This window comes from Xiphophorus hellerii, chromosome 13 (assembly GCF_003331165.1).
Source record: "Xiphophorus hellerii strain 12219 chromosome 13, Xiphophorus_hellerii-4.1, whole genome shotgun sequence".
Classification (NCBI taxonomy): domain Eukaryota; kingdom Metazoa; phylum Chordata; class Actinopteri; order Cyprinodontiformes; family Poeciliidae; genus Xiphophorus; species Xiphophorus hellerii.
In genome coordinates this window covers 7,556,412-7,582,679 of record NC_045684.1, presented here as the reverse complement: position 1 = coordinate 7,582,679, position 26,268 = coordinate 7,556,412, and the positions used below count along the sequence as shown (strand labels likewise).

The window sequence follows — 26,268 nt, the reverse complement described above, 5'->3', positions numbered from 1 at the left end:
TGATGATTGTGGCAAAGGTTTTACTCAAAAATCCCATCTAACATATCACTTCAGAACTCACACGGGAGAGAAGCCTTTCCCATGCAGTACCTGTCGAAAAAGTTTCAGCCTCAAAATAACTTTAAGTAGGCACATGAGAATCCACGTTGTTGAGAGGCCTTTTCAGTGTTTGATGTGTGGGAAAAGCTTTAACGAGGAACAGCAGCTAACGCTCCACATGAGCAACCATGCGGGTGAAAAACCTTTCCAATGTGTGACCTGTGGAGAAAGTTTCAGCCTAAAAGAGAATTTAACGGATCACCTGAGAAGCCACATAGGTGAAAATCCCTTCTTATGCATGATCTGCGGAAAAGGTTTCAGTCTATTCTCACATGAGAATACACAGAAGTGAGAAGCCTTTTCCATGTTTGACCTGTGGAAAAGGCTTTACTACAAAAACTCTTTTGAACAAACACCTGGGAGTTCACACAGTTGAGAAGCCTTTCTCATGTTCCACCTGTGGAAAAAGCTTCAGGCAAAAGATTCATTTAACTCAGGGGTGTCAAACTCCGGTCCTCGAGGGCCGGTGTCCTGCAACTTTTAGATGAGCCTCTGCTGCACCACACCTGAATAGAATAATTAGGTCATTAAGGCTCTGGAGAACTGATCTACACAAGGAGGAGGTAATTAAGTCATTTCATTCCACTGTTTTGTACCTGTGGCACATCTAAAAACTGCAGGACAGCGGCCCTCGAGGACTGGAGTTTGACACCTGTGATTTAACTGAACACATGAGAAGTCACACAGGAGAGAAACCGTTTCAGTGTCACAGGTGTAAAAAATCTTTCAGCATTAAATGTAGTTTGAATAAACACATGAAACTGCATGCAACCTAGATGCCTTCCTCTGTTGCATCCTGGACGTATAACATTTTTAGATGAGCTGTATTTTGATTAAACTTCATAGACGTTGAGGTATAATCATTAGTGATTCTTGTTAAATTCTCAGCTGGAGTCTTTCAGCTCATCCTTTCACTTTATGATCAAACCACGTTCTTTATGCCTCAAAATTGACTAAAATATCCTGCCTCTGAATAAAGGACTTAAAGTTATCTGAGAAATATGATCTTCTGCAAGATCTGATGGAGATTTTAACATGTTGAGGACGGAACACAGCGACTTTTCCTGTATTTACAACACTGCATGGATTTTAATAAGCCAGCATCAGGTCACAATATAAACTCTAACAATTTCCTTCGTCTTACAAGTTGCTCAGAGGGGAGTGCTATATTGTCTACCTGCAATCACCAGATATGTTGTGCTTAACATAAAGGGGCCAAAGTGTCTGATGTGAAAGAACAAAGGGATCCATTTATATTTTGTAGCTTTTTATTGCAGAACTACAACCTAAAAACCAACTAATTCTTGAGAAATAATCCATTTGTTAAGCTATTCAGATATACAAGTGACACAAAATACTTGAGAAATGTTTATATTTAACTAACAACTAATTTTCATGCAGACATTCTGTGTTTCTATGTGCACTAATTGGGTTTCTTAAAGCTGCTTTCTAATTCAAATGTTTTTTTCCATTGAAGCTGCTTCCATGGATTTCCATTGTTTTGTTTTTTATTAATAAAACAGTCATGTCAAGAAACAAGTAGACAAAGCATCATTTAGTTTTTTACACAAGTTGAAAACTAACTTTGATTTTTGTCTTTTGACAATGAAAAAACTTAAAAGAAGAGCTTATGTTCTTTCAGATATAAGTTGTCATTTTGTGAAATTGTTTGTGGTCACTACTCATCACATCTTAACTGTCTAATTTTAATCATTGCTGCTGTTGCTATGTAAACTAAATGAACAGTTTATTTGCATTTTTGGCAGTGTGTACGTTTTGAAATCTGTCAAACAATCTCACTCTCTTAAAAATATTTTTTTCTTGTAGCTTTTTGCCTGTTATATTGCACAACACATGGTGAAAAATCTTTTATTCATTTCAAGACTAAACATACAGTTGTAAATACAGATAAATGTTAAGTGAATGAAGAAGATATAATTCAACTTTACTTTTTACTCACAAGTAGGTTGAACATAATGATAGAAGGTAGAACATGTTAAATTGACTATTATATAAGGATTATAGGTACAGTTTCTTTTTTAGTCACTTTTGTAATGTAATTTATACATTTTTAATATCTTACACAATTAAAATACATTCTTGGTAACTTCAATTTGAATATAATCTTGGTGAATAAAACAGATGGTGTCCAACTAGTCTAAGCTTGGTTTCACTGACACATGCAGCCACCAACTACACCTTTAAACGAGTCACAATCCACAGCTAAACTGGGGAAAAAAACCCATCACAATGGGAAATTTACGTTATTATTACATAAAAACCACAAAGTCTGGCATTCACTCTGATTCAGGATTTCGTTCCTCAATCAGAAACATAAAAAATAATGCAAATAATAATGAGTGATGTTTACATTCAAATACAGAAAACATTAATCCCAATCCTAGTAGCTGTAGTCTACCGGTCCAAACATGAACCCATAACATGAATCTAATATGTGACTACAATTATAACTCTTAACTGAAAAGCTGCTTTAACTAAACTAAATATTTTAAAATGTGATCCAGATGTAATTACTACCTCAGTGAAGTTGCTCTCCCACAACTCACCCCACTGTCTTCATATATAATTTTAAAGATATTAGTAAAAAAGAAAAAAAGTTATCCAGAGGTCATCTGAGGTTATCATCAATATTTTCAAAGCAAAAGCAGCAAAGTGACTTTTTTTGCTGCAAAAATGTTTGACAGCAACTTTGTTAGATTTGAAGACTGTGGGAGGAGATATGGAGGAGCAACTTCACTCAGGTGTAATTACAGAATAAGACAAGTTACAGAGCAACTTGGTACTTGAGGTTCACATTAAATAGTCTGACTGCTGTGAGTTCTCATGTGAATATATAAACTCTTTCTATGGCTGAAACTTTTTAAACAAGTAATACATGTGAAAGGTTTCTCACCTGTGTGAATCCTCATGTGAGAAGTTAATATTTTTCTCTCTGTAAAACGTTTTCCACAAGTCATACATGGGAAAGGTGTCTCACCTGTGTGAATCCTCATGTGGATAGTTAAACTACATTTTTTAGTAAAACTCTTCCCACAACTAATACATGTGAAAGGTTTCTCACCAGTGTGACTCCTCATGTGAATATATAACCTCTTTCTATGGGTAAAACGTTTTCCACAAGTCATACATGGGAAAGGTTTCTCACCTGTGTGACACCTCATGTGAGTAGCTATATTACTTTTCTGAGTGAAACTCTTCCCACAACTAATACATGTGAAAGGCTTCTCACCTTTGTGAATCCTCATGTGAGTAGCTAAATAACTTTTCCGAGTGAAACTCTTTCCACAGCTAATACATGTGAAAGGCTTCTCACCTGTGTGAATCCTCATGTGAGTAGCTAAATAACTTTTCCGAGTGAAACTCTTTCCACAGCTAATACATGTGAAAGGTTTCTCACCTGTGTGAATCCTCATGTGAGTAGCTAAATTAGTTTTCTGAGTGAAACTCTTTCCACAACTAATACATGTGAAAGGCTTCTCACCTTTGTGAATCCTCATGTGAATAGCTAGCTGACTTTTCTGAGTGAAACTCTTTCCACAACTAATACATGGGAAAGGCTTCTCACCTGTGTGAATCCTCATGTGAGAAGCTAAACTACATTTCCGAGTGAAACTCTTTCCACAACTAATACATGTGAAAGGTTTTTCACCTGTGTGAATTCTTGTGTGTTTCGTCAAACACTCGTTTCTGGAAAAGATTTTATCACAAACTGTACAAGGATATAGTTTTTTCTTTAGGTGAGATTTTTTGTACTTCTTTTGTTTTGGACCTTCAGTAGTTCCTTTTTGCCGTATGTTTTTCTGACATCTCTTGTTTTGTTTCTGCTCTTTGTCTCTCTTTTCTCCTGGGTCTCCAGAATTGCTTCCTTCCTCAACCTGGTTCTCATCTTTTGGAAAAGCTTGAGAGACGAGTTGGTTCCGGTTTGGTTCCGTTTCATTGTTGAGTTTTCGTACATCAGAAGGAGTCACTAAAATGTCTCCAGTTTCGTGTTTCAGCACAAGCTGCTCTTCATCCTGACTGATGCAGAGTTGATTCTCTTCCTCTCTGAACTGTTGATCTTCCAGTTCCTTTTCATTTAAAGTGGACTTCCTCTTCTGGTTGCTGAGCTCTTTGAGAACCTCCTCTTTACACACACAGTATCGTGGGCGATCTGGACAAGCAGACAAACAAAAGTTTAAAAATTTAAATAAAAACCAAACACTTCACTTTAATCACTTGGTGCATCTGAACAAGTTTTATTTTCTTTGAAAGTATGACTTTGAAACAATGTCCCTTTGACGAGAGCGGAACTAGGTTTGTGTAAATATATAACATTTTGTCAGAAATTTCAGAAAATATAAAAATAAAATAATTTTAAAGATTACAACAAGGGCTGGGCGATGCATTTTCAATGTACGATAATTAAAATGGCTATATCGCAACTATCAAGTATAAATTGTTGTTCAAATAATAACCTTTCACCATCAAATTCGCTGCGAGAATGGTTTATCCCACACCCTATGAATGCTCCGTAGGTGCATTCATAGCATCCTCTCCCCTCTCAACTTGAAAATCTTCTAACAATCACGCTGCGCGGAGAAAACAAATAACATGGTGACAGCGAGAGTTTGAGGCGAGCAGCTGAATGAGACGGTAACTGAAGAGGAGTCAGATTAACTAGTCTAGCTGGATGAATAATTTGGCAGTGGCTTGGATTTTATATGGAGGATGTCAAACAAAATGAGGTAATTTGCGTAACATTTTATAAAACTATTGCCACACAAGGTTGTACCACAAATGTATTTCCCTCCCTAATCAGACTATTCTTTTACATGCTGTTCATAGCCGGTAGAACTAGTCTGTTAAAGTGAGACCTGGAGATGTAGGTAGGATTCATTTAGTGCTATGCAATGGAAAAATAACTCAAAATTTCCCCTTTTTTTTCTCGTGTTCTGTCAAGTAGACTTGTTGCCATAGCAACTAACAACAACACAACTATATATATCAGGATTCAGCACCAAAACCAGTAAACCATTACCCCCACATAGAACAGAACATTCAGTTCGTTACAGATTTGGGTTTTTAGGCTTGATGTGTGTAACAGGTGGTACCATTAGGTGTCGCACTCTCCACAGCCTGAGCCTCCATAAAAGGGAAACTGGAAGGGTGGTGGCCAAGCGTTAATTTCCTGTGTGTGAGACCAGGTGTGTGTTGGGCCCACGCTGTTTGCTGGCTATGGTAGGTTGGAGGGAAACTGTTTTAAAGTGATTCTCTTAAGTAAGTTGTGCTGATTTGGTGTTTTTATACAGGGCTGCATTATTAATGACGTTCCGGTGGTAGCGTTACCTGGGTGTGTGGTTGTTCGACGCCGCAGGTAGGTTTAAGCATTAGTCTCTTAATCAGAATGAATTGTATGTTTTTTTTCTATCGTTTTTATCTGGTAGGGCTGCACCAGATCTGCTAGACCAAGGTTGATCTTAGAGTACTGGTTAATGCGATGCATGTATGCAGTGTTTTTAACGTGTTTTAGATTGACTTGATTAAAATGATTTAATAAGCATTTAGTAATTTTTGTGTTTTTGTTTTATAGTGTTGACACTGCGTCCTGCTGTCCTTTTAGAGTTTTTATTTTGTTAGTCCGACCAGGTAGGACTTAGTACTTGTGAGGGCGGGCTAACAACTTTTCATTTATTTTTTTGTTTTGTCCTCCGTTTGTTTTTGGGTCACCTCCCAGAATTTCCATATCCAATGTCTCTGTTAATCTTCAATAATTGAGACCCGATCCTGTTTGGTTTGATCTCTAGTTTGAATTGCATGTGATCATGTTTGCAGTGTATCGGGTGCATCTTAAGTTTGCAGTGAACATTGTGGTTTATCCACCTGAAGTGGTTAAATTCTGGTCGCACATTATCAGGTTGACAAACGACGGATGAAGTTAACGGGGAATCCCTTTTATGTGTGTAACAATAAATGTTGTTAATAATTAACTTCGTTCTGATTGTTTATTGCCCTTCGGCTTGACAGAACTGTAACGTGTATTTTGTGATTATTAATAAGTGATTGTTGTGGTAGATCAGCCACCGCTGCTATTAGCCAGTCTAACACAGCAGTGGCTGATTAGCTTATTTAAACAACTGCTTTACTGATGATCTGTCAGTTTGTGTGTAGGTCGCCTTTTTTTTTTTTTAAGCTGAACCAAAACACACCTTATTCCACAGCACATCTATTTAAGTCAAAGTCAAGCATAACTGACCTACTTCCCTCCCTCTTTATTTTTTTCTTGGTTAAAACTTATTTCTCACCTTGTTATCTAGTCATAATGTATTCCTTTTATATTTCACATTTAAGTCTAGCTGGGAAATGGTTACAACCGGATTCAATGAAACATAAATGACGGAAAATTCTCCACTTTCTGCTCACGTTGGTTCCCATCTCTCTAGCAGAGGTCGTGCTAGACTTTTATGCTGTCAAAATCTGCTAAAAGATACGAAGGTTTTAGGGCCTACATGGAAAATAACCATGATAATGTTACGAATATTTTTAATAGTTGTCTCGTCGGTCACATTTCAGTCAGTTTTCTCATCAATAGGAGAGTTTAGAGCGACGCGCGTTCCCGCGACAGACATGCGTTTCTGGGCGTAACACGTGTTAAAACTTTCCTTAACCCAGCATGGAAACTTTATTTAACCCATTTCCAACTATCTCTATTCTGTGTCACCAGTAAAACGTAAAGGTGTTTCTTACCTATTCGATGTAAGATTATCTGGGGAGTCCGTAGTCTGCGCTGATCATCCATCTCTTCCTCGGATTTGACGGTGATTTTATAAAACTCCGTTAAAGTTTCTTCAGCAGGGATAAACTGCTCGTTGATTAACTCTCTCTGGGACTGAACTGAAGACAGAGTTGCTGCAAACACTCAAATATTTGCCAAATAAATCAAAACCGTCTTCAAGCTACATTCTAACAAAAGAAAAGCTAACGCCGCTACCTGTGCTCTGTTTTCATTTCCTGTGTGTTTCACGGTGGCTCCACTGAAGAAACACGAAACCGACGTTTAGTTCCGCTTTGAATCTCCTAATTCCCTCTGAATGTGAAACAGACAAACGTCCCGTCTGACCATCAATACAAAGGCGTGTTAATGTTATTGTTGTTACCCCCACCCCTAAATGAAGGATTGTGGCTTTTCTGTTGAACAGTGAGGTTTATTGGGTGCAAACCGTGAGTTTCACCATAAGAGCTGTACAAACACACACACACACACAAAGACAGTGTAAGCCAACCGCGCTCTAAAACCGTAACGTTTGATTTGTTTTTATGTATTATATAAGCATTGTTCCATATGATGCAGTAATGAGGAGAGTAGATGTGTTTATATAACAGAACCTGCTGATGAAATTTAACTAATTTGACTGGAAGTTTCCCAACTGAGAAAGGACAACGCAATAAAAACTTTTAGAGCCCCTAGTTCACTGATGATTTGGGAAAATATTCCACATGGAATTTTGAGTTTTTAGAAATCTTTTAATCCAATTAATTTTTAACATTTGATTAAAGGCAGTAAAAGTCAAAACATTTAAACCTTCTTCAGCTAAAGAGTTGGACAGAACAGATTTTTATTTTATTTTATGGGCCTTATTTTTCCATATAACCTTGAAGAGAATTTTATCCAGATCAGAGCAGAATGATTTATTAACATCTAATGATGCTAAAAGATATGACGCCCTTGACATTCCTTCTGCTTTGCTGAATAGTTACATCCCTAGCTAACCAAGTGTTAGGTTTCTTTTTAATTGATTCACAAACAGGAGTAAAATTAATACCCATGTTATTGTGGTCAGTGGAGATTTGAATTCCTAGGTAAGTTACAGGGATATTACACATTTCAGTAACAGCAGTTGTAAATAAGGGAAGGATTTCACTTTTTTTTTTAGATTGAGCTTCAATCCTGAAATGCCTGAGAATTTAGCTATAACAGAGCTACAGGAATTTCATTCGAATTTCTTAAAAATACTGTTGCATCATTAGCAAGTTGTGAAATTTTAAGTTCTTGAACAAATATTTTAATTCCCTCAAATGAGCTCTGTCTGATTAAATAATTTAGAATTTGGCCAACAAGCAGAAAAATGTAAGGGGAGGCCTGACAACCCTGACGAAACCCTTTATTGATACTAAATCGGCTAGATGTGCCATGTAGGAGTTTTATAGAACTGTTATTATCTCTATAAAGTGTCTTAAAGGCTTTAATGAAAAAAGCACCAAAGTTAAAAAAGGACAATGTGTCAAAAGTAAAGTTGTGACTAACTGTATCAAAGGCCTTTTGATAATCTAAAAACAGAATAATTGGATCACCAGGAATAAGATCTTTATAATCAACTAATAAAAGCACTAATCGAATATCAGAAATATTGCGTCCAGGCATAAAGACATTTTGAGATTCATGTATAATATCATTTAAACCATTTTTCAGGTTATTAGCTAATATGGAGGCCAAACTTTTATAACCATTATTTAATAGAGTGATTCCACACCAATTATCTGTTATTAAATGGTCTTTATTTAATTTAGGGATCAGAGTGATAAGACCCTGTTTCATTGATGGGGGTAGCACTTATCTTCTGTTGCTTCAGTTGCCAAACTGCCGCTGCACAACATAAACAGCAGAAGCCCTCTCATCAAAATAAAAGCATCAAATCAAAATCCGGAAGTTAATCATATACTACACAAAACAAAATTAAATAAAGGCAACAAACGCCAAAAAAGGAATACAACAAATAAGGAGCTTAACCAGGGATTATTTAGTTATTGTAAATAAAAAAAGTAAATTCTAATAAAAATAAATAAATAAATACATTTTGACATTAATCTCTAAAATTCTCTAGTAAAAAAATAAATAAATTCTGAGCTCCAAAGGTAAAAACAAATCTAAACAAAACGAAGAACAACCCTCAAACTGTGAGATTAAGCTCAGAAATATTCATGTGATGTGTGTTCAGTGAAATGAGACGTTGATCACCAGTGTCTTCAAATAAAGAAATATAAAGACAAAAATTAATCTCTCTCTAGTTACTGGAACAGGTCTGTCCTATTAGAATTTCTCAGTTGCAGAAATTTATATTGAACTGCCTTGTTGCTGAAATGTGCTATACAAATAAACTTGATTGATTGATGATCTTAAATTTCCCTTTTTTTGCTTCTCAGAGAACCTCTGGGATTTGCAGTGGAGCAAAGACGAATGTACTGTAAATCAGGATAATAATAAGCACATACACTCACACACCTTTAAAGTCAAAATTCTCTGCCAAACTGAAAAAAGACCATGTTGTTATTAAATTTTATTGAAGAGTTTATTACACGAGAATTACAAACTATATTTTATTTACAAACATATCTGTATCCGCATGCAGCTGTAATTACTACCTAAGTTTCCTAAAAATAAATATATAAATTCAATAATGCAAGAAAAGAAATACAAAGTTAAAAAAATATAGATCAAACACACTACAATTAATGGAACAAACTAAATGTCACGTTATCTGGCCCCAGTAGTGCACTACTGATCGCTTAAGGCTTACTGAGTTAAGGAGTTTGCTCACCCAATTGAAGAAAATGGATCCATAGAAACAACGGTGTTAAAACTTAATCACAACATGATATCCATCTATCCTGAATGAAGAACGTACCTTCATTAAGGTGTAATTGCAACATGAACGGCAAATTACAGGGCAACTTGGTTCTTGAGGTTCACATTATGCCGTCTCATCTGTGTGAGTTCTCATGTGAATATTTAAACTTTTTCTATAGGTGAAACATTTTCCACAAGTAAAACATGAGAAATGCTTCTCACCAGTGTGAATTCTCATGTGAATATCTAAACTACTTTTCAAGGTGAAACCTTTTCTACAAGTCATACATGTGAAAGGTTTCTCACCTGTGTGAATTCTCATGTGACAAGCTAAATGACATTTCTGTGTGAAACATTTCCCACAAGTTGTACACGTGAAAGGCTTCTCACCAGTATGAATTCTCATGTGGATATCTAAATTACTTTTCAAGGTGAAACTTTTTCTACAAGTCTTACATGCAAAAGGCTTCTCACCTGTGTGAATCTTCATGTGGGTAGTTAAATGATGGTTTTTAGTGAAACTTTTTCCACAACTAATACAAATGAAAGGCTTCTCACCTGTGTGAATTCTCACGTGACAAGCTACATGACATTTCTGTGTGAAACATTTTCCACAAGTTGTACATGCAAAAAGCTTCTCACCTGTGTGAATTTTCATGTGAATATCTAAACTACTTTTCAAGGTGAAACTTTTTCTACAAGTCATACATGTGAAAGGTTTCTCACCTGTGTGAATCCACATGTGAGAAGTTAAGCTTCTTCTTTCAGTAAAACTTATTCCACAACTAATACATGTAAAAGGTTTCTCACCTGTGTGAATCCTCGTGTGACACGTCAAAGAGTCTTTTCGGGAAAAGATTTTATCACAAACTTTACAAGGATATAATTTTTTTTTTTGGTGAGATTTTTTGCGATTTTTTTGTTTTGGACCTTCATTAGTTCCTTTTTGCCGTATGTTTTTCTGACATCTCTTGTTTTGCTTCTGCTCTTTGTCTCTCTTTTCTCCTGAGTCTTCAGAATTGCTTCCTTCCTCAACCTGGTCCTCATCTTCAGGAGAAGCATGAGAGACGAGTTGGTTCCGGTTTGGTTCTGTTTCACTGTTGATTCTTTGCTCATTAGAAGGAGTCACCAAAATGTCTCCAGTCTCCTGTTTCAGCACAAGCTGCTCTTCGTCTTGACTGAAGCAGAGCTGATTCTCTTCCTCTTTGAACTGTTGATGTTCTGGTTCCTCTGAGTCCAATTTTATTTTAAAAGGTTCTGGTTCCTTTTTATCTAAAGTGGGATTCCTCTTCTGGTTGTTGAACTCTTTGAGAACCTCCTCTTTACACACACAGCTTCGTGGGCGATCTGGACAAAAAGACAAATCAAAAGCTTATAAATTTAAGTAAAAAATGAACTCTTCACTTTAATCACTTGTTTTATCACAACAGGCTTCATTTTGTTTGAAAATTAACCAACGTCTCCCTCAGTAGAAGGAAGCTAGGTTTGTTGAAATATATTATATTGTGCCAGAGATTTCAGAAAAAAAAGAAAAATCAGTTTTAAAAGTTGTTTCAAACCTGCAACCTGTAACTTTTTAACCAGAGTAAATTAAAGATGCTGAAGGCAGCCGTGAACTGATGGTCGGGTCCAACTTACACTTCTGGAAGTCACGCATGATTGTGGTGGAGAAGATAGAAAAGTTTGGACTGAACTTTTACAGGATGTTCTATGCGATTGAATTCAGAATATGGCAACGATGGATTTAGAAAGAAGCGATTGGAATAGTGTGAATTGTAGTGAAGAGGAAGAGATGGGTGGTCAAGATGAAGAGAACAAATGGGAAACGGTGGTAAGAAGAAGAGAGCTATTGAAAGAGTATTGAGGAAAGAGCAAAAAATCCATCTATGACTTTACAGTAACCTTTGATGAAGAAGGAGTAACAAAGATTGATCCATTTAAGTTAACAAAAACACTTAAAGCTCAAGTTGGAGAAATTAAACATGCGAGAGAAAAAAATCTTCTGCTGAGTAGCTGATTAATGCTGGCTCTGATTGGTTGTTTCTGACTGAGCTGCGTATTTCTGCAGAACAGGGAGGAGGCAGAGATTTTCTTTCAGAGATTATCGGTCTTATGTCAGGAGATAGCGAAAGTTTTAATGCATGTGTAAAATCTTTTTTCTAGTTACATGCTGCAGCTTTAAGCAGCTGTTCGCTGTGAGAGTTCACTGCCAGGTGGAGGTTGAACGGCGCTGCGTCGGTAAAATATGACTACCAGTAGCGAGTAGCGGCAGTACAACAACTAGAGCAAAACCAGGGTTTTACAAGCTTGTTGACTTAAATTAATATGTTTTTTTTGTTTAGCATTCTGATCGTCATACTTATCTGGGTGAGTGTTGGTAGCCGAATAGCTAAATTACATCAGATAGATAAAGGAGGAAACATGTTTAACTGGTTATGGGATTTTCTATGTGATGGAACTATTCAAGAGGAATAAACAGGAGGGAGGAGATAATTATATACAGAATAAATAGAATAAGAACTGGTCATAGTGTTTTGAGTGGCACTTTTTAAGATGTGAAAACATCTAGTGGTTTGTGTAATTGGTGTAATACTGCAGAAACGATGAAACATGATTTTATTAGTAGTAGGAAAAATGTGAATCAAAGAAGATTACTGAATATGGAAATAGGTTTTCGTAGGGAATTTAAATTTGAGAATGTGGTTGCTCAGTTAAATAGTAATGAAGCAAAAGGAATTTTTTGTTTTTTAAAAAATACCGGGATTATTAGGAGAATTTGAAGAATAAGTATTACGATCCAAGTGATGGGAGTAGTGCAACAATAATGGACGCAAGCTGCCGTTAAAATATACAGAAGAAGAAAATGCTGAATGCGGTGAAAATGTTGGTGAAATCGCCCTTTTGACATTTCCCAAATCGGAAGCTGCAATTGGAAACCAGCTTCAGCTTCGTAAAAACTTTCCTTAACAAAGCCTCCAACTTTATTTAACCTATTTCCATCTCTCTCTAATCTGCATCCTGAGTAAAACGTAAAGGTGTTTCATACCTATACGGTGTAAGATTATCAGGGGAATCCGGGAGAACAGCAGTCTGCGATAATCATCCATCTCTTCCTCGGACTGGACGATGATTTTATAAAAGTCCGTTAAAGTTTCTTCAGCAGCAGTTAGCTGCTCGTTGATTAACTCTCTCTGGGACTAAAGTGAGGACAGAGTTACTGCAAACACTCAAATATTTGCCAAATACACCAAACCCGTCTACAAACAACATTAAAACTGAAGAAAACTAACGCAGCTATCTGGGCTGTTTTAATTTCCTGTGTTTCACGGTGGCTCCACTGAAGGAACACTAAACAGACTTTTAGTTCCGCTTTGAACGAAATGATGTTTCTAATCCTCCTGCAGTCTTAGTGTGAGGATAAGGAAGATCGGATGTCACAGTCAGACATCTGGGAAGAAATGGAGGCGTCCCGCTTTCACATCAATACAAAGGCATGTTAATGTTATTGTAGGCAGAAAAAATAAGTATATTTTGCCAAAAAACTAAATTTTAAGATTAACCTATGGAAAAAAAGAGCAATTTCTGAACACCAAAAGTATATAAAGTACTTCACCCCCTTGGATGTTTTACTCTTTTATTGTCTTACAAATCATGACTAAATTTGGCTTTTCTGTCAAAAAAAGAAAACAATTGAATGTCAAAGAAAACTGTTCTACAAAATTACTAAACTACAAAACATAAAAGTGATTTCATATTCAGTTCAGTCAAGTCAATACTTGTAAATGCATTCATGTTATCTAGATTCAATTTTAGAAAATATTAATCCAAATAAAGGGAAATCATGTGTAGCCTACTACTCTGTGCATTTGAACATGTATCCGCTAACAAAAATCACAAAATATTTAAAGTACAGCAAAGGAACAACAAACCTTTTTGCCTTTACTCATTTGTATCTGTGTATTCTCATATGCACATAGCTATGAGTGATTCTATTTCACATATGCAGCTATAACAAAAGTCCAAGTTTAAAAAATTCACTGCAGTCTGAAAGTAAAAGCATTGAAATGCATTGTTCTTTAAAAAAAAATGCATTCAAAACAATTTTATGAAGACACTGACAATCTCACTGAAAAAAATAACTTTAAATGTTAAAGTAAAACTCCCAAAAATGATGAATTTCATAAAGTATTTCAGCTAAACTTATTATTTGAATACATTGTTTGTAATTCATACAGGCTTCTCATCTCTACGAGTCTTCATGAAATCATTCCCCTCTCTAAACAAAAATTTACTAATTTGATATTTCTAGTTTTCATCACTTTGTCTCACATTTGGGTGACGTAGTAAAGGACATTTCTGCTGGAAAGCTTCTTAACAGAACAAGCAGAAAAATGGCTCCTAACCTGTATGAGTCTTCATGTGAACAGTTAACCTGCTTTTTATGGCATAGCTTTTCTCACATATTGTGCATGTGAAAGGCTTCTCCCCTGTGTGACTTCTCATGTGCAAAATTAAATGAGAATTATGAACAAATCCTTTTCCACAGGTCACACACGGGAATGGCTTTTCCTCTGTGTGATTTCTCATGTGGTAATTGAAACTACTTTTATTATGGTAACCTTTACCACAGGTTGCACATGAGAAAGGCTTCTCATTTGTATGAGTCTTCATGTGAAAAGTTAAGTTACATTTCACAGAGAAACTTTTTCCACAGGTCATGCATGAGAAAGGCTTCTCCCCTGTGTGACTCCTCATGTGACATATTAAATGAGACTTCCTAAGAAACCCTTTTCCGCAGGTCACACATGAGAAAGGCTTTTCCTCTGCGTGATTTTTCATGTGGTAATTTAAACTACTTTTGCCACGGAAACTTTTACCACATATCGCACATAAGAAAGGCCCCTCATCCCTATGAGTTTTCTTGTGAATAGTCAATTCACATTTCTGAGTGAAAGTTTTTCCACAGGTCACACATGAGAAAGTCTTCTCAACTGTGTGAATTTTCATGTGATTTGTTAAAAAGGATTGTTTTCGGAAACTTGCCTTACAAGTCACACAGGAGAAGGGTCTCTCAGCTGTGTGAGTTTTGACATGATAAGCTAAACCACTTCTCTCACTGTAAGTCTTTCCACAGGTGGTACATGAAAAAGGCCTCTCACCTGTGTGCCTTCTCATGTGATTTCTTAAAAGGCTTTTGTGACTGAAACATTTCCCACAAGTAGAACATGAAAAAGGCTTCTCACCTGTGTGAGTTTTGATGTGCTCAGATAAATTACCTTTATGAGTGAACGTTTTTCCACAAGTCATGCATGAAACGGGTTTCTCACCTGTGTGAGTCATCATGTGATACCGTAACTGACTTTTCTGACTAAAACGTTTTCCGCAAGCAATACACGAGTAACGTTTCTCACCTGTATGAATTATAATGTGAGAATTTAACACGCTTTTATTAGAAAACCTTTTCCCACAGGTTGTGCATGAATAAGGCTTCTGATCTGAGTGAGTTCTCATGTGAGTATGTAAAGCTGAACTTTGACGGAAATCTTTTCCACAAACAACACATTTGAACCGCCTTTCCCCTGTGTGAGTTCTCATATGAAAATTTAAAGAAACCCTGCTACCATAGCTTTTTCCACAGGTTGCACATGTGAATGGTTTTTCCCCTGTGTGGGCTCTCATGTGCAGATTTAAACCACTTCTGCTATAGTAACGTTTTCCACAGGTTGTACATCCATGCGTCTTCTCACGCATGTGATTTCTCATATGTATTGTGAAACCCTTTTGTCCAGAAAATATTTTATCACAAACTTCACAGGAATACAAACTGTGGCCTGGGAGAGTCCCTTTCTGCTGTTTGGTCGTCTGACATATCTCATGTTGTTTCTGATCATCTCTAGTTTTTCCTTGATTTTCAGAATCAATTTCTTCTTGATCCCGATTCTCAACTAGGGGAGAATCAGTGTCCTGTTTTTGCACAAGCTGCTCTTCATCCTGACTGACGCAGAGTTGATTCTCTTTGAATTGTTGATGTTCCGGTTCCTCTTCCTCCTGTTTTATCCCCAGAGGTTCTGGTTCCTCTTGATCTAAAGTGGAATTCTCATCCTGGTTATTGAGCTGAACGGGAACCTCCTCCTCTTCTTTAACTACAAGGCATCGTGAGAGATCTGGACAAAAACACAAAATAAAAGCTTATAAATGTGAGCAAAAGAACACACCTTTCAATTTTACTTATTAGAAATCAAGTTATCGATGAATGAGTTGATCAATCTTTTCAACCGACTAAAGATTAATCGATAAGCGGCCATCTTCTTAAAACCTGAGATTTCTCATGCATGAATAGAGTCTTTCTATAATATGAAGAACATATTTTAAATAATAAGGAAAACATACATGTGAAGCACTATTGTCCATGAAGAGAGATGTAAAACTATAATTTAATAACAGCAACATTTAAAATGCAACTAACACACTTTCAATGTGTCAGCATAACCGCTGACAAATTTTGAATATTCCAGCAAAGTCAAGTCAGAATTTTTTTATATAGCACATTTACAAAAGTCTCAGCTGTCCGAAGTGCTTCACAAAAATCCCAAACCAATTATAAAACAAAAAATAAAACTGAAGTTTGATAAAAAAAAATTAAAAAATTATAAAATTCACAGAAAATATCAAAAGCTAATAAAATCCAAGACAGCTACAACAATTTACAAAAAAATTTAAGAAAGTTGAATCAGTGAGGTACAAATATTTTCCCTTTTTTTTTAAAACTAGTTTTGAAGGCCAGAGAGAATAGACGTGGTTTTTAACAAAAATTAAACTGACCTACTGACTGACAAAGCTCAACAGACAGAATGAGACTGATCGCAGTCTGGCTGCTGCCACAGAGAAAGCTCTGTCTCCTCTGGTTTTTAGCCTAACTTTAAGGACAGACAATAAAAGCTGTTCAGTTTACCTCAGGCCTCTGGTGGAGTGTAGCGCTGCAAGAGCTCACTAATCTCTATCAAAACAGAGATTAGACACCTAAAAACAATCAATAAATCCTTAAATTTAAAAACAAGTCAGTGAAGGTTGCGCAAAATGGGGGTAATAGATTCACGCCTGCTTGTTTTCATCAGCAGACGGGCTGCAGCATTATGTCTGCTCTGCAGTGGCTGCAGCGAGCTCTGGTCCAACCTAAAGTACAAAACCATTAGTAATCTAAACGTGATGTAATGAATGCAGGGATAGCCCTCTCAAAATCAGGCTGAGGAAGATAAGATTTTATCTTAACAAGGTTGCTCAGCTAAAAGAAACTGGCTTTGATAACAGCGCTAATATGGTTATCAAATTTAAACAGGATCAACAATCACACCCAGATTTTTCATAAATGGACGACAAATGGAGGTCAGGGGGCCAACAGCACTGTCATGCCCAAGCACTGGATTGCATTTAAGTTAAAAAAATGTTCTTAGCCATGTCTGTACATCCTGAAGACAATCCTGTCTTTACAGAAGACTGGCTGTCATTAGTAGTCACAGGTAGATAGATTTGAGTGTTGTCTGCAGAGCAACCGTACTTCAGAGAAGAAACAGAGTAGGAATGAGAGATTCACAGAAAACTCCTATTTGAAAGCTAGGACAGGAACCAATGTACCATATTTTCTGCAATCTAAGGCGCACCTAAGAGTCCTGAATTTTCTCAAAAATCCGCAGTGCGTCTTATAATCCGGTGGGCCTTATGTGTGCACTGAATTCCAAAATCTGTCCCTGACACAGAAACGTAATGTGTACAATACCGGTACATACGCTGGCAGCAATAAGCCAATCAGAGTACATAACATAATACATACACTTCCTCCGGTAGGAATACCACCGGTATGCAGGAAAACAACATTTGATTTTCTCAAAACCCCCAAAATGGCGCCAGTGAAGAGACATGCTTACGATAACTACAGGCTATCAGTACAGGCCATCATTCCAGGAGGATTAACAAAAGAACTCCATCTGCTGGACATTGGTAGTTCGTTCAAAGTGAAGTTGCGAGCTGCGTGGGAGCGATGGATGATAGACAGCAAACGCACGTTTAGTAAGACAGGTAGGCGAGTTACGCCACCGTATGTGAATGGACTGTGGATGCCGGGGCTAAGGTATCTGATTTAACTGTTGTCTGAACTTTTGCCACAGCTGGCATCATTGCTGAACGGCCAGCTGACAACGAGACTGACTCCTACAATGAGAGGGAACCTGGCATGTTTGATGGCAAAATTGCCCAGCTGTTCAATTCAGACACAGAAGATGAGGACTTTGATGGATTTGTGGAAGAATGATAAAAAATAATGTGAGTGTATTGATACATAGTAGAAAAAAGTTAAATTAAACTCACTGTTTTGCTTACGTGACTTTTTTTTTTTGTAGACAATATGTTTTAGCATTTGCCTCTTAATCCGGTGAGCCTTATGGTCCAGAAAATATAGTAGTGCAGAACCTTGAATACCAACAAAAGACTCCAGACGGGTCAAAACGATCATGCTGTGATCCGAAAGCAGCAGACGAATAGAAAAGTAAAATAACTGCTGACTTTCCCGCATCAACAGTTAAAAAAAGAAGAAAGATTATTTAAACTTTTAAAAGGGCAAAGAGGGTCCAACCAGGTGTTTTGCACAGCTCAGTGGTTGCCATGGAGATTGAAGGATTTCTCAAACATGCATGAAAGAATCAAGGCAACACTTTGATGAGGGACTTTATGTCATTAAAACATGACATAAAGCTAAAAATATAAATTTTATACATTACTGCTCCTTTAAACAATAGAAACATTCAACTGCCTAAGCACCGTTCGGCTGAGGGAGGCCGGCACTGAGACGGTTTTAGCCAAAATAGCACAGAACTAAACAAATTTACACAAAAATATCAAAATTTGCACAGAAATAATATTTAGACAGTTTGGGCAAGAAAAGTTAATGTGGGGATTAATTACACTTTAAAGTAAACTGTCAGACCCTCTTTTTTTTTTTTTAATGAAATTTCTCTTGCGGCTAAACAACCCCACAACATGATGCTGCCACCACCATACTTAACAGTTAAGGTGGCACAACCATCACCCTTTTTCCTCCAAATGTAACGATGATCATAAAGGGCCAAACGGTTCCACTGTAGCTTCAGTAGACCACAGGACATGTATCCAAACATGACGATCTTTGACCCTGTGTGCATTTGCAAACTTCAATCTGGCTTTTCTATGTTTCCTTTGGAGTAATGGCTTCCTCATTACTGGGTGGCGTTTAGCCCATGTCAGTGCAGAGCAGGTTTTACTGCGGATAATTACACTGTCTAACCAGCTTCTGCCAACATCTTATGTTTATGTCTTTTGTTCTTGGGTCAATCTGGACATTTTGTACCAAAATACTTTAATCTCTGGGACACAGAGCCCATCTCCTTCATGATAGGTACGACGGTTGGACATTCCCATCTATACTTGTTTGGACTCATGAATGCGGCGCCTTCGAGGATCTCTAAATTCTTCCCAAGGATGAACGAGATTTGTGCAGCTCTTCCTGATATCTTGGCTGACTTCATGTCGAACAAGAAAGAGGTGTGTTTCAGTTCTGGCATTAAAATACGCCTACGGATGTCCCTCCAGTTAACTCAGATGTGTCAGCTAACCTATCAGACGTTTGTCAAAGGAAACCCAAAAGACAATTATCCCTGACCAAAAGTATGTAAACTTATTCATTCAAAAAAAAGTTACAAAAAAATCTTTAAAATAGGTTCTTGCTAAATTTTCTGGCATTTAGCAAATAGAAATTATTTAGGTAATTCTAGCAAAACTAAGACAAGAAGCTTGGAAAGATTTGACTTTAGAAAGTGAAAAAATATATATTGAATTTAAATTACTATATCTTTCTGTAAATCTTTTGAGATTGTGAATTGATAAAGGGCCACTTACTGGTTTCAAGATACACCAAAACCACTGGTCATAAATAAAGTGCACCAGTCGTAAAGCTACTAGCTTTGCAAGTCCATGAGTTTAATACAGCTGATGCAAGAGATAGTTAAAACATAATTATGTGCTTTTTTTGTTTTCAATTTAGAATAATATAAAAAACAGCCCCTCAAGAACTTCGACCCTCTTGGTGTAATTGATAAGCCAGGTTTTTCAGAAGATGGCCGCATCTCTGAACATTAGTCAATCGATAGGATCAATAAACTTTACATTAACTCATTAATGTAACCCCTTTCTGCGGTTTCACACTTGGCTTTAAATATTCTGATATTTGTGTATTTTTGTTTTTGAACCTGAGCAGATTAAAGATTATGAAGGTAGTTTTTTTTTTAGCCATTTTCCGAATCGGAAGCTGCAAACGGAAACCAGCTTCGGCTTCATTTGACGGTTCTGAGTATTTAATTTTCCCAGCCGTCATTTTGTTTGCTGAAACGTGAGGGTGTTTCATACCTATTTGGTATAAGATTATCTGGGGTGTCCGGGTGAAAACCAGCAGTCTGTGCTGATCATCCATCTCTTCCTCGGACCTGGCGATGATTTCTTTAAACTCTGAAAACGATTTTTCAACAGGAGTTAAACACTCGCTGATAAACTGTCATTGACGCTGGATTGAAGACATTGTTTAAAGAAAACATTCATGTGTTTACCTAAAACGCCAAATCCGTCTTCAAACCACTTTCTAACAAAGGAAAAGCTAACGCTGCTATCTGTGCTCCGTCTTTATTTTCCGTGTGTTTCACTGTGGCTCCACTGACGAAACAATAAAAGATGTTAAGTTCCGCTTTGCATTGTATGATTCCCACTGAAACACCTCCTTTACATTACATTTGTATTTAGAATATTGTTGCAAAGTTTATTTATTTAAGGAGCACAATTCACTAAATGAAACGCATGTTAATTACACATTGTGTAGTTTTCCACCCTTTATTCTTTGAGTACAGCTAATGGAAACAGGAGGTTTAAGATGAAAATATTAATATTAATATTAATTAAAAAGGACATATTAATTAAGAAATGTGGATTTGGTGAAGAGAAGACAGCTTAAAGGTTTTCAAAATTAATTTCAATCTAATAAAAGTGCCTCTCCCTGAAAAAAGAGACAGGAACTCCAACGTTTAAAAAAAAGGTTTCCATCAAATTAAGTTTTTCAAAATCTATTTATTTATTTGGCTAAACTTGATTTGATTACTCATACCAAATTAACTCATTTTTTAAAAAGTTTTATTATCTGAATTGTTTTCAGTTTAATTGAAATATCTAATTTATTTAATTTGATTAGATGTTTAAGCTTGGACAATAGGACTTACGTTTTTTCATATCTGCACCTTAGACTGTAGTTTTAAAACAAATACAAATAGTATGTATAAATAAAATCTACAAAGACTACTTAAAAAAGAGTGGTAACCTGGCATGTATTATGTAAAGTTTGTCATCCAGTTCTGGAGAATTAGTGGTAAAGATGCTGTTATGAATAATTGTTATAATTTCAAAAGTAAGAAGATAAATACAAAACTGGAAAATACATTCTGATGACGTTTGTAGTGAGATGTAAAGTATCTTCTGAAAATAAACTTTAGAAAGTTGTTTTATTTAAGATGTTGCGTTGTCAATAGCTTTAAGTTGAAAATCATCAAGTTGATTGAAACAAAAGCTTGAAAACATCCGACTGGGAATAATCTACAAAGCGTGTTTCACTCAGAGAATTCAGTCAGTAAAATAAATTAATGTTTCTTTTTCTTTTAAATATATACTGAAAGAGATGACTCAGCGGGATTTGGAAAATTCAAAGCGGAACTAAACATCTTCGACAGTTTCCTCGACGGAGCTACAGAGAAACGCACCAGAGATAAAACAGAGCACAGATAGCAGCGTTAGCATAGCCTTTGTTAGAAGGCAGTTTGAAGACGAGTTTATAGGTTTGATATATATTTGTACATTTGAGTGTTTGTAGCAACAATGTCTTCAGTTCAGCCTAAGAGAAAATGGATTAACGAGCAGTTAACTCCTGCCGAAGAAACAGAGTTTAAAGAAATCCTGGATAATCAGCGCAGACTGCTGGATTTCTCCCGATTACCCCTGATAATCTTACACCGAATAGGTACGAAACACCCTCACGTTTTACTTTTGATACAGGTTAAAGAGAGGGCTAAAGTGATTTGGAGAAAAGTTAAATGAAATTGTTTGGGACGTCGCTAAACTCTGCAACCTATTTAAAGTACAAAGTACAACAAAGTAAATTACCCTGGAATGACAAATCTGCTGTATCTGTTTAGGACTGTGACACAAATCCATAAGAACATAGACCACAACAGACACGTGATCAGAATAAATCAAAACTACCTCCGATAAAATGTTGAATGACCGCACAGCACTCTGGGACATGTAGTCAGATGCACCAGGCGAAAAATGTCAGCCCTTAAATTTGCAGTATGTAACTGTTAGAAAAGAAAAGTTAAATACTGCAACTAGAAACCTAGTTATTAGGTTGTGACAGTATAAGACAGATAACATGTTTTTTTTTTTTTTTAAAAAAGAGCTCGTCTGCCTTCTCCCAGTGCTCCCAGTACTAACTACAGAAATGCACAACTCAGTCAGAAACAACCAATCAGAACCAGGAGAAGGGTTTTAGCGCTGTCAATCAATCTTGCGACACCCACTTGCTCTCTGATTCAATGCCACTTGTTCACTGCAACGGAGCCTGCCACAAATGCTAAGGCTAGTTAGCATGGTTACTGATGATGGCGGATAAATGGGTCTCCTGGAATGGTAGTCTATTTCTCTGCCATTAGCACATTTAGCAGTACTGATTGGCAGTTCTAACACCCTCCCCCTGGGTGCGATTGGTTGTTTCTGACCAGTATCGGACCAGAAATAACCATTAGCCATCTAATGGCTATTATTGCTTTCAGATGCCAATAATGGCACAAGGAGGAAGTGGAGGGGATTGATCTTTTCACAGATTATTTGTCTCATATATTGCCACAACATGGTGACCGTTTTAACAAATATGGAAAAAAGGTATTTTTGTAAAAGTTACAGCTTTAATGAACCAGTCCAAGTAAAAGCTCTCAGTGGAAGCCAGCTGTGGTGGCATTGGGGTGTATTTCCTGCCCACAGGTTATTTACTTTATGTGGGATTTGTTTTGCTTGGTTTTACCTCATAGTGGCCAACTTTCCATTATTCCTATCTCGATTTGAGGCAGCAGGAGTTCCTGGACTTCCTGTATCTGTCCCGTCTGGCACGTTTTTCAGCCGTTACAAGCCAACACACAACAAAGAATTTGCACAATTTTTCCAAACAAGTCGAGTGAGTTGACTATTGTTACTGATTGAAGATAATGTTAGCTACATGATGACTAGTTAATCAATGCCAATATTATGTTACGCTTGTTAACAAGAATAGGCTACTAATTAACAAGTGGGTGGTTGAGTAACTTTTTGTAAAAAAAAAAAGGGTGCTTATGTGTAGTTTCCCTGCACTGTATTTCTAACTTTTACTTGAGTAGATTGAGTCAGAGATGGAAACTTTAGATTTTTCCTGCAACGTGTGAGCTAATGTTTATGCTAATCGGAGCATAATTACTCAGGATTTTCAACATGTGACTGTTTGCATCAATGTTTATTTTATATTAACAACATGGTTATTTTATTAGACAGGTTGCATAAATGTTCCTGTATTTATATTAAATATACATACTATTTACACATCTACTTTCCTTTTGATCAAAAGAATATCAAATTAATTTTCATACAGCCTATTTAGATGTGCCAAGTTATTAATTTTTTAACTTAAATTTCAAAACTTTTTTTGTCTGTTGGTCCAGATCTTCCACAATGCTGTGTATGTAAAAAGGAGGAGGTTGTCACTGAGCTCAGCAACCAGGATGGGGACTTCACTTTAGATCAAGAAAAAACAGAACCTTTGGTGATAAAAATAGAGCAAGACGAACCAGAGCACCTGGAGATAAAACATGAACAAGAAGAACCAGAGCATCTGGAGATAAAACATGAACAAGAAGAACCAGAACATCTGGAGATAAAACATGAACAAGAAGAACCAGAACATCTGGAGATAAAACATGAACAAGAAGAACCAGAGCATCTGGAGATAAAACATGAACAAGAAGAACCAGAACATCTGGAGATAAAACATGAACAAGAAGAACCAGAACATCTAGAGATAAAACATGAACAAGAAGAACCAGAACATCTGGAGATAAAACATGAACAAGAAGAACCAGAGCATCTGGAGATAAAACTGTTCAAAGTGGAAGAGAATAAACCCTTCTCCAGTCAGGATGAAGAGCAGCTTGTGCTGAAACAGGAGACTGGAGACATTTTGGTGACTCCTAATGTGCAAAGAATCAACAATGAAACAGAACCAAACAAGAACCAAAAAATGCTAAAGAAAAGTCACCAAGACCAAAATTTATTTGCCTGTAAAATTTGTGATAAAACCTTTTCCTATAACAGTAACTTGACTAAACACATGAGAAGTCACTCAGGGGAGAAGTCTTATTCATGTAAAACCTCAAGAAAAAGTTCAGATCCTGACTTTACAACTCATAAGGGAAAGAAGCTTTCCTCATGTGTTGTTTGTAGCAGAAGTTTCAGGAACAAAAGTAATTTAAATAATCATATGAAAACTCACAAACCTAAGAAGACTTTCTCATGTATAAACTGTCCAAAAACATTTAATCAAAAAAGCAATTTAACTACTCACATGAGGATTCACACAGGCAAGAAAGCTTTCTCTTGTGTGACCTGTGGAAAAAAATTCAGAAACAAAGCTCATTTAATTTCTCACATGAGAATTCACACTGGTGAGAAGCCTTTCACATGTATGACGTGTGGAAAAAGTTTCACTCAAATAGGTCATGTAGGTGCTCATATGAAAAGTCACACAGGTGAAAAACCTTTCACCTGTGTGACTTGTGGAAAACAATTTAGGGAAAAAAGGGGTTTGATTTCTCACATGAGAAGACACACAGGTGAAAAGCCTTTCTCATGTGGGACCTGCCGAAAAAGTTTTTTCACAAAAGATGGTTTATCTTGCCACAAGAGAATTCACAAAGCTGAGAAGCCTTTCTCGTGCAAGAGCTGTGAAAAAACATTCACCACTAAAAGTTGTTTAGCTTCTCACATGATGACACATACTGATGAGAAGCCTTTCTCATGTGGGACCTGTGGAAAAGGTTTAAGTAGCAGATCTCATTTTACTTATCACATGAAGACTCACACTGGTGAGAAGCCTTTCACATGTTGTACTTGTGGAAAAAGCTTCATTCAAAAAAGTCATTTGGCTACTCATATGAAAGATCACACGGGCGAGAAGCTTTTCACATGTGGGATCTGTGGAAAAGATTTTAGTCTAAGACGCTGTTTAACTATTCACATGAGAACACACACAGGTGAGAAGCCTTTCACATGTGGGACCTGTGGAAAAGGTTTCTCTACAAAAGATGGTTTAAACTCTCACATGAGGATCCACACAGGTGAGAAACCGTTCTCATGCAAGTGGTGTGAAAAAAGCTTCACCAATAAAACCAATTTAACTTTTCACATGAGAAGTCACACAGGTGAGAAGCCTTTTTCATGTACAACATGTGGAAAGAGTTTTAGGGTAAGAAGTTCTTTAACTATTCACATAAGGACTCACACAGGTGAGAAGCCTTTCTCATGTATGACTTGTGGAAAGAGTTTTAGTGCAAGAAATTGTTTAACTATTCACATGAGAACTCACACAGGTGAGAAGCCTTTCTTATGTGTGACATGTGGAAAGAGTTTTAGGGAAAAAGGGGCTTTAACTTCTCACATGAAAATTCATACAGGTGAAAAGCCTTTCTCATGTGAGATCTGTGGAAAATGTTTCACCAATAGAAAGAGTTTACCTGTTCACATGAGGACCCACTCTGGTGAGACGGCATAATGTGAACCTGAAGTACCAAGTTGGTCTGTAAGTTAACTGGCAGACTAGCCAGCAGCAATTAGCTGCTGGCTAGTCTGCAAATTAGTTAGCAAACACCTGGTGGAACTGCACATCTGTTGAGCTATTTCTTGGTACAATGCTAGTAAAAATGTTGTTGAAGGTTTTATAGTGGGGCGATGTTATGATGACTTCCTGAAGACGGTGTTTCAGAAGAAGCAAGAGTTTCATTGAAAGATGGAGGTCCAATTTCAAGGCATTAAATTACAAAGTCTTTTTTTCCTATTTGGTGTGTATATAGCATTTTTATAACAATTGAAGGTAACATAGATGCTTGATTGTGTTATAAAATCGCACTATATCCCTGGAAAACACATAATGTTGCCCTTTTTAAAATTGAGCATCTTGGTTTCCAAAGGTTTTCTTCTAGGCCCCCCTATGGATTACAATAAAATCCCACCCAAAAAAAGAAAAACAAATCAACTGGGCACACACATCGTTCAACCAGACAAAAACCTATACACATATTTTGTTTTCAAACTCCACTGAGGTTTATTTCACACTTTAGGTTGCAACAAAACAAACTACAAACCATCTTTCCAGCGAAACACTTGTGTAACTGTTTTTTTTTTTTTTTCAT

At 36.7% G+C, this 26,268-nt stretch overlaps 2 protein-coding genes and 1 long non-coding RNA gene across 14 annotated transcripts in view; 2 read left to right on the top strand and 1 right to left on the bottom strand.

Moving 5' to 3' along the window:
• The first annotated feature begins 740 nt into the window (after positions 1 to 740).
• Positions 741 to 9,842, top strand: LOC116731076 (uncharacterized). Its single transcript, XR_004341534.1, has 3 exons — positions 741 to 753; positions 988 to 992; positions 9,676 to 9,842. It is a non-coding gene; the product is annotated as an uncharacterized LOC116731076 (long non-coding RNA).
• LOC116730878 (gastrula zinc finger protein XlCGF7.1-like) lies at positions 2,345 to 20,442 on the bottom strand. 7 transcript variants are annotated; one of them, XR_004341431.1, is made up of 5 exons: positions 20,350 to 20,442; positions 20,153 to 20,251; positions 12,768 to 15,885; positions 10,532 to 11,068; positions 3,055 to 3,349 (listed from the first exon to the last, which is right to left on the bottom strand). XR_004341431.1 is itself a non-coding variant. In XM_032580422.1 (4 exons), the coding sequence occupies exons 1-3, from the start codon at positions 12,826 to 12,828 to the stop codon at positions 2,916 to 2,918; spliced, it is 1,032 nt and encodes a 343-aa protein (XP_032436313.1). In that variant the 5' UTR covers positions 12,829 to 14,086; the 3' UTR covers positions 2,345 to 2,825; positions 2,868 to 2,915. The 7 variants fall into 7 exon arrangements, 5 of the variants coding, with proteins under 5 accessions (XP_032436313.1, XP_032436316.1, XP_032436312.1 ...); XR_004341432.1 differs by lacking the exon at positions 10,532 to 11,068 and adding an exon at positions 3,770 to 4,270; XM_032580422.1 differs by lacking the exons at positions 20,153 to 20,251; positions 20,350 to 20,442 and adding an exon at positions 2,345 to 2,825 and having other exon boundaries at positions 2,868 to 3,349; positions 12,768 to 14,086.
• Positions 20,443 to 21,523: 1,081 nt separating this feature from the next.
• LOC116730869 (gastrula zinc finger protein XlCGF57.1-like) overlaps positions 21,524 to 26,268 on the top strand; it is a 39,110-nt gene continuing 34,365 nt past the window's right edge. Inside the window, exons 1-3 of one of the 6 annotated variants that reach the window (XM_032580407.1) lie at positions 21,524 to 21,800; positions 23,527 to 24,945; positions 25,282 to 25,324. In XM_032580407.1, coding sequence (XP_032436298.1) covers positions 21,659 to 21,800; positions 23,527 to 24,945; positions 25,282 to 25,324 — 1,604 coding nt within the window. In that variant the 5' untranslated portion in view covers positions 21,524 to 21,658. Of the gene's footprint in view, positions 21,801 to 23,526; positions 26,154 to 26,268 lie in introns of those variants that run through there. The other 5 variants (XM_032580405.1, XM_032580406.1, XM_032580404.1 and 2 more) reach the window with 5 other exon arrangements.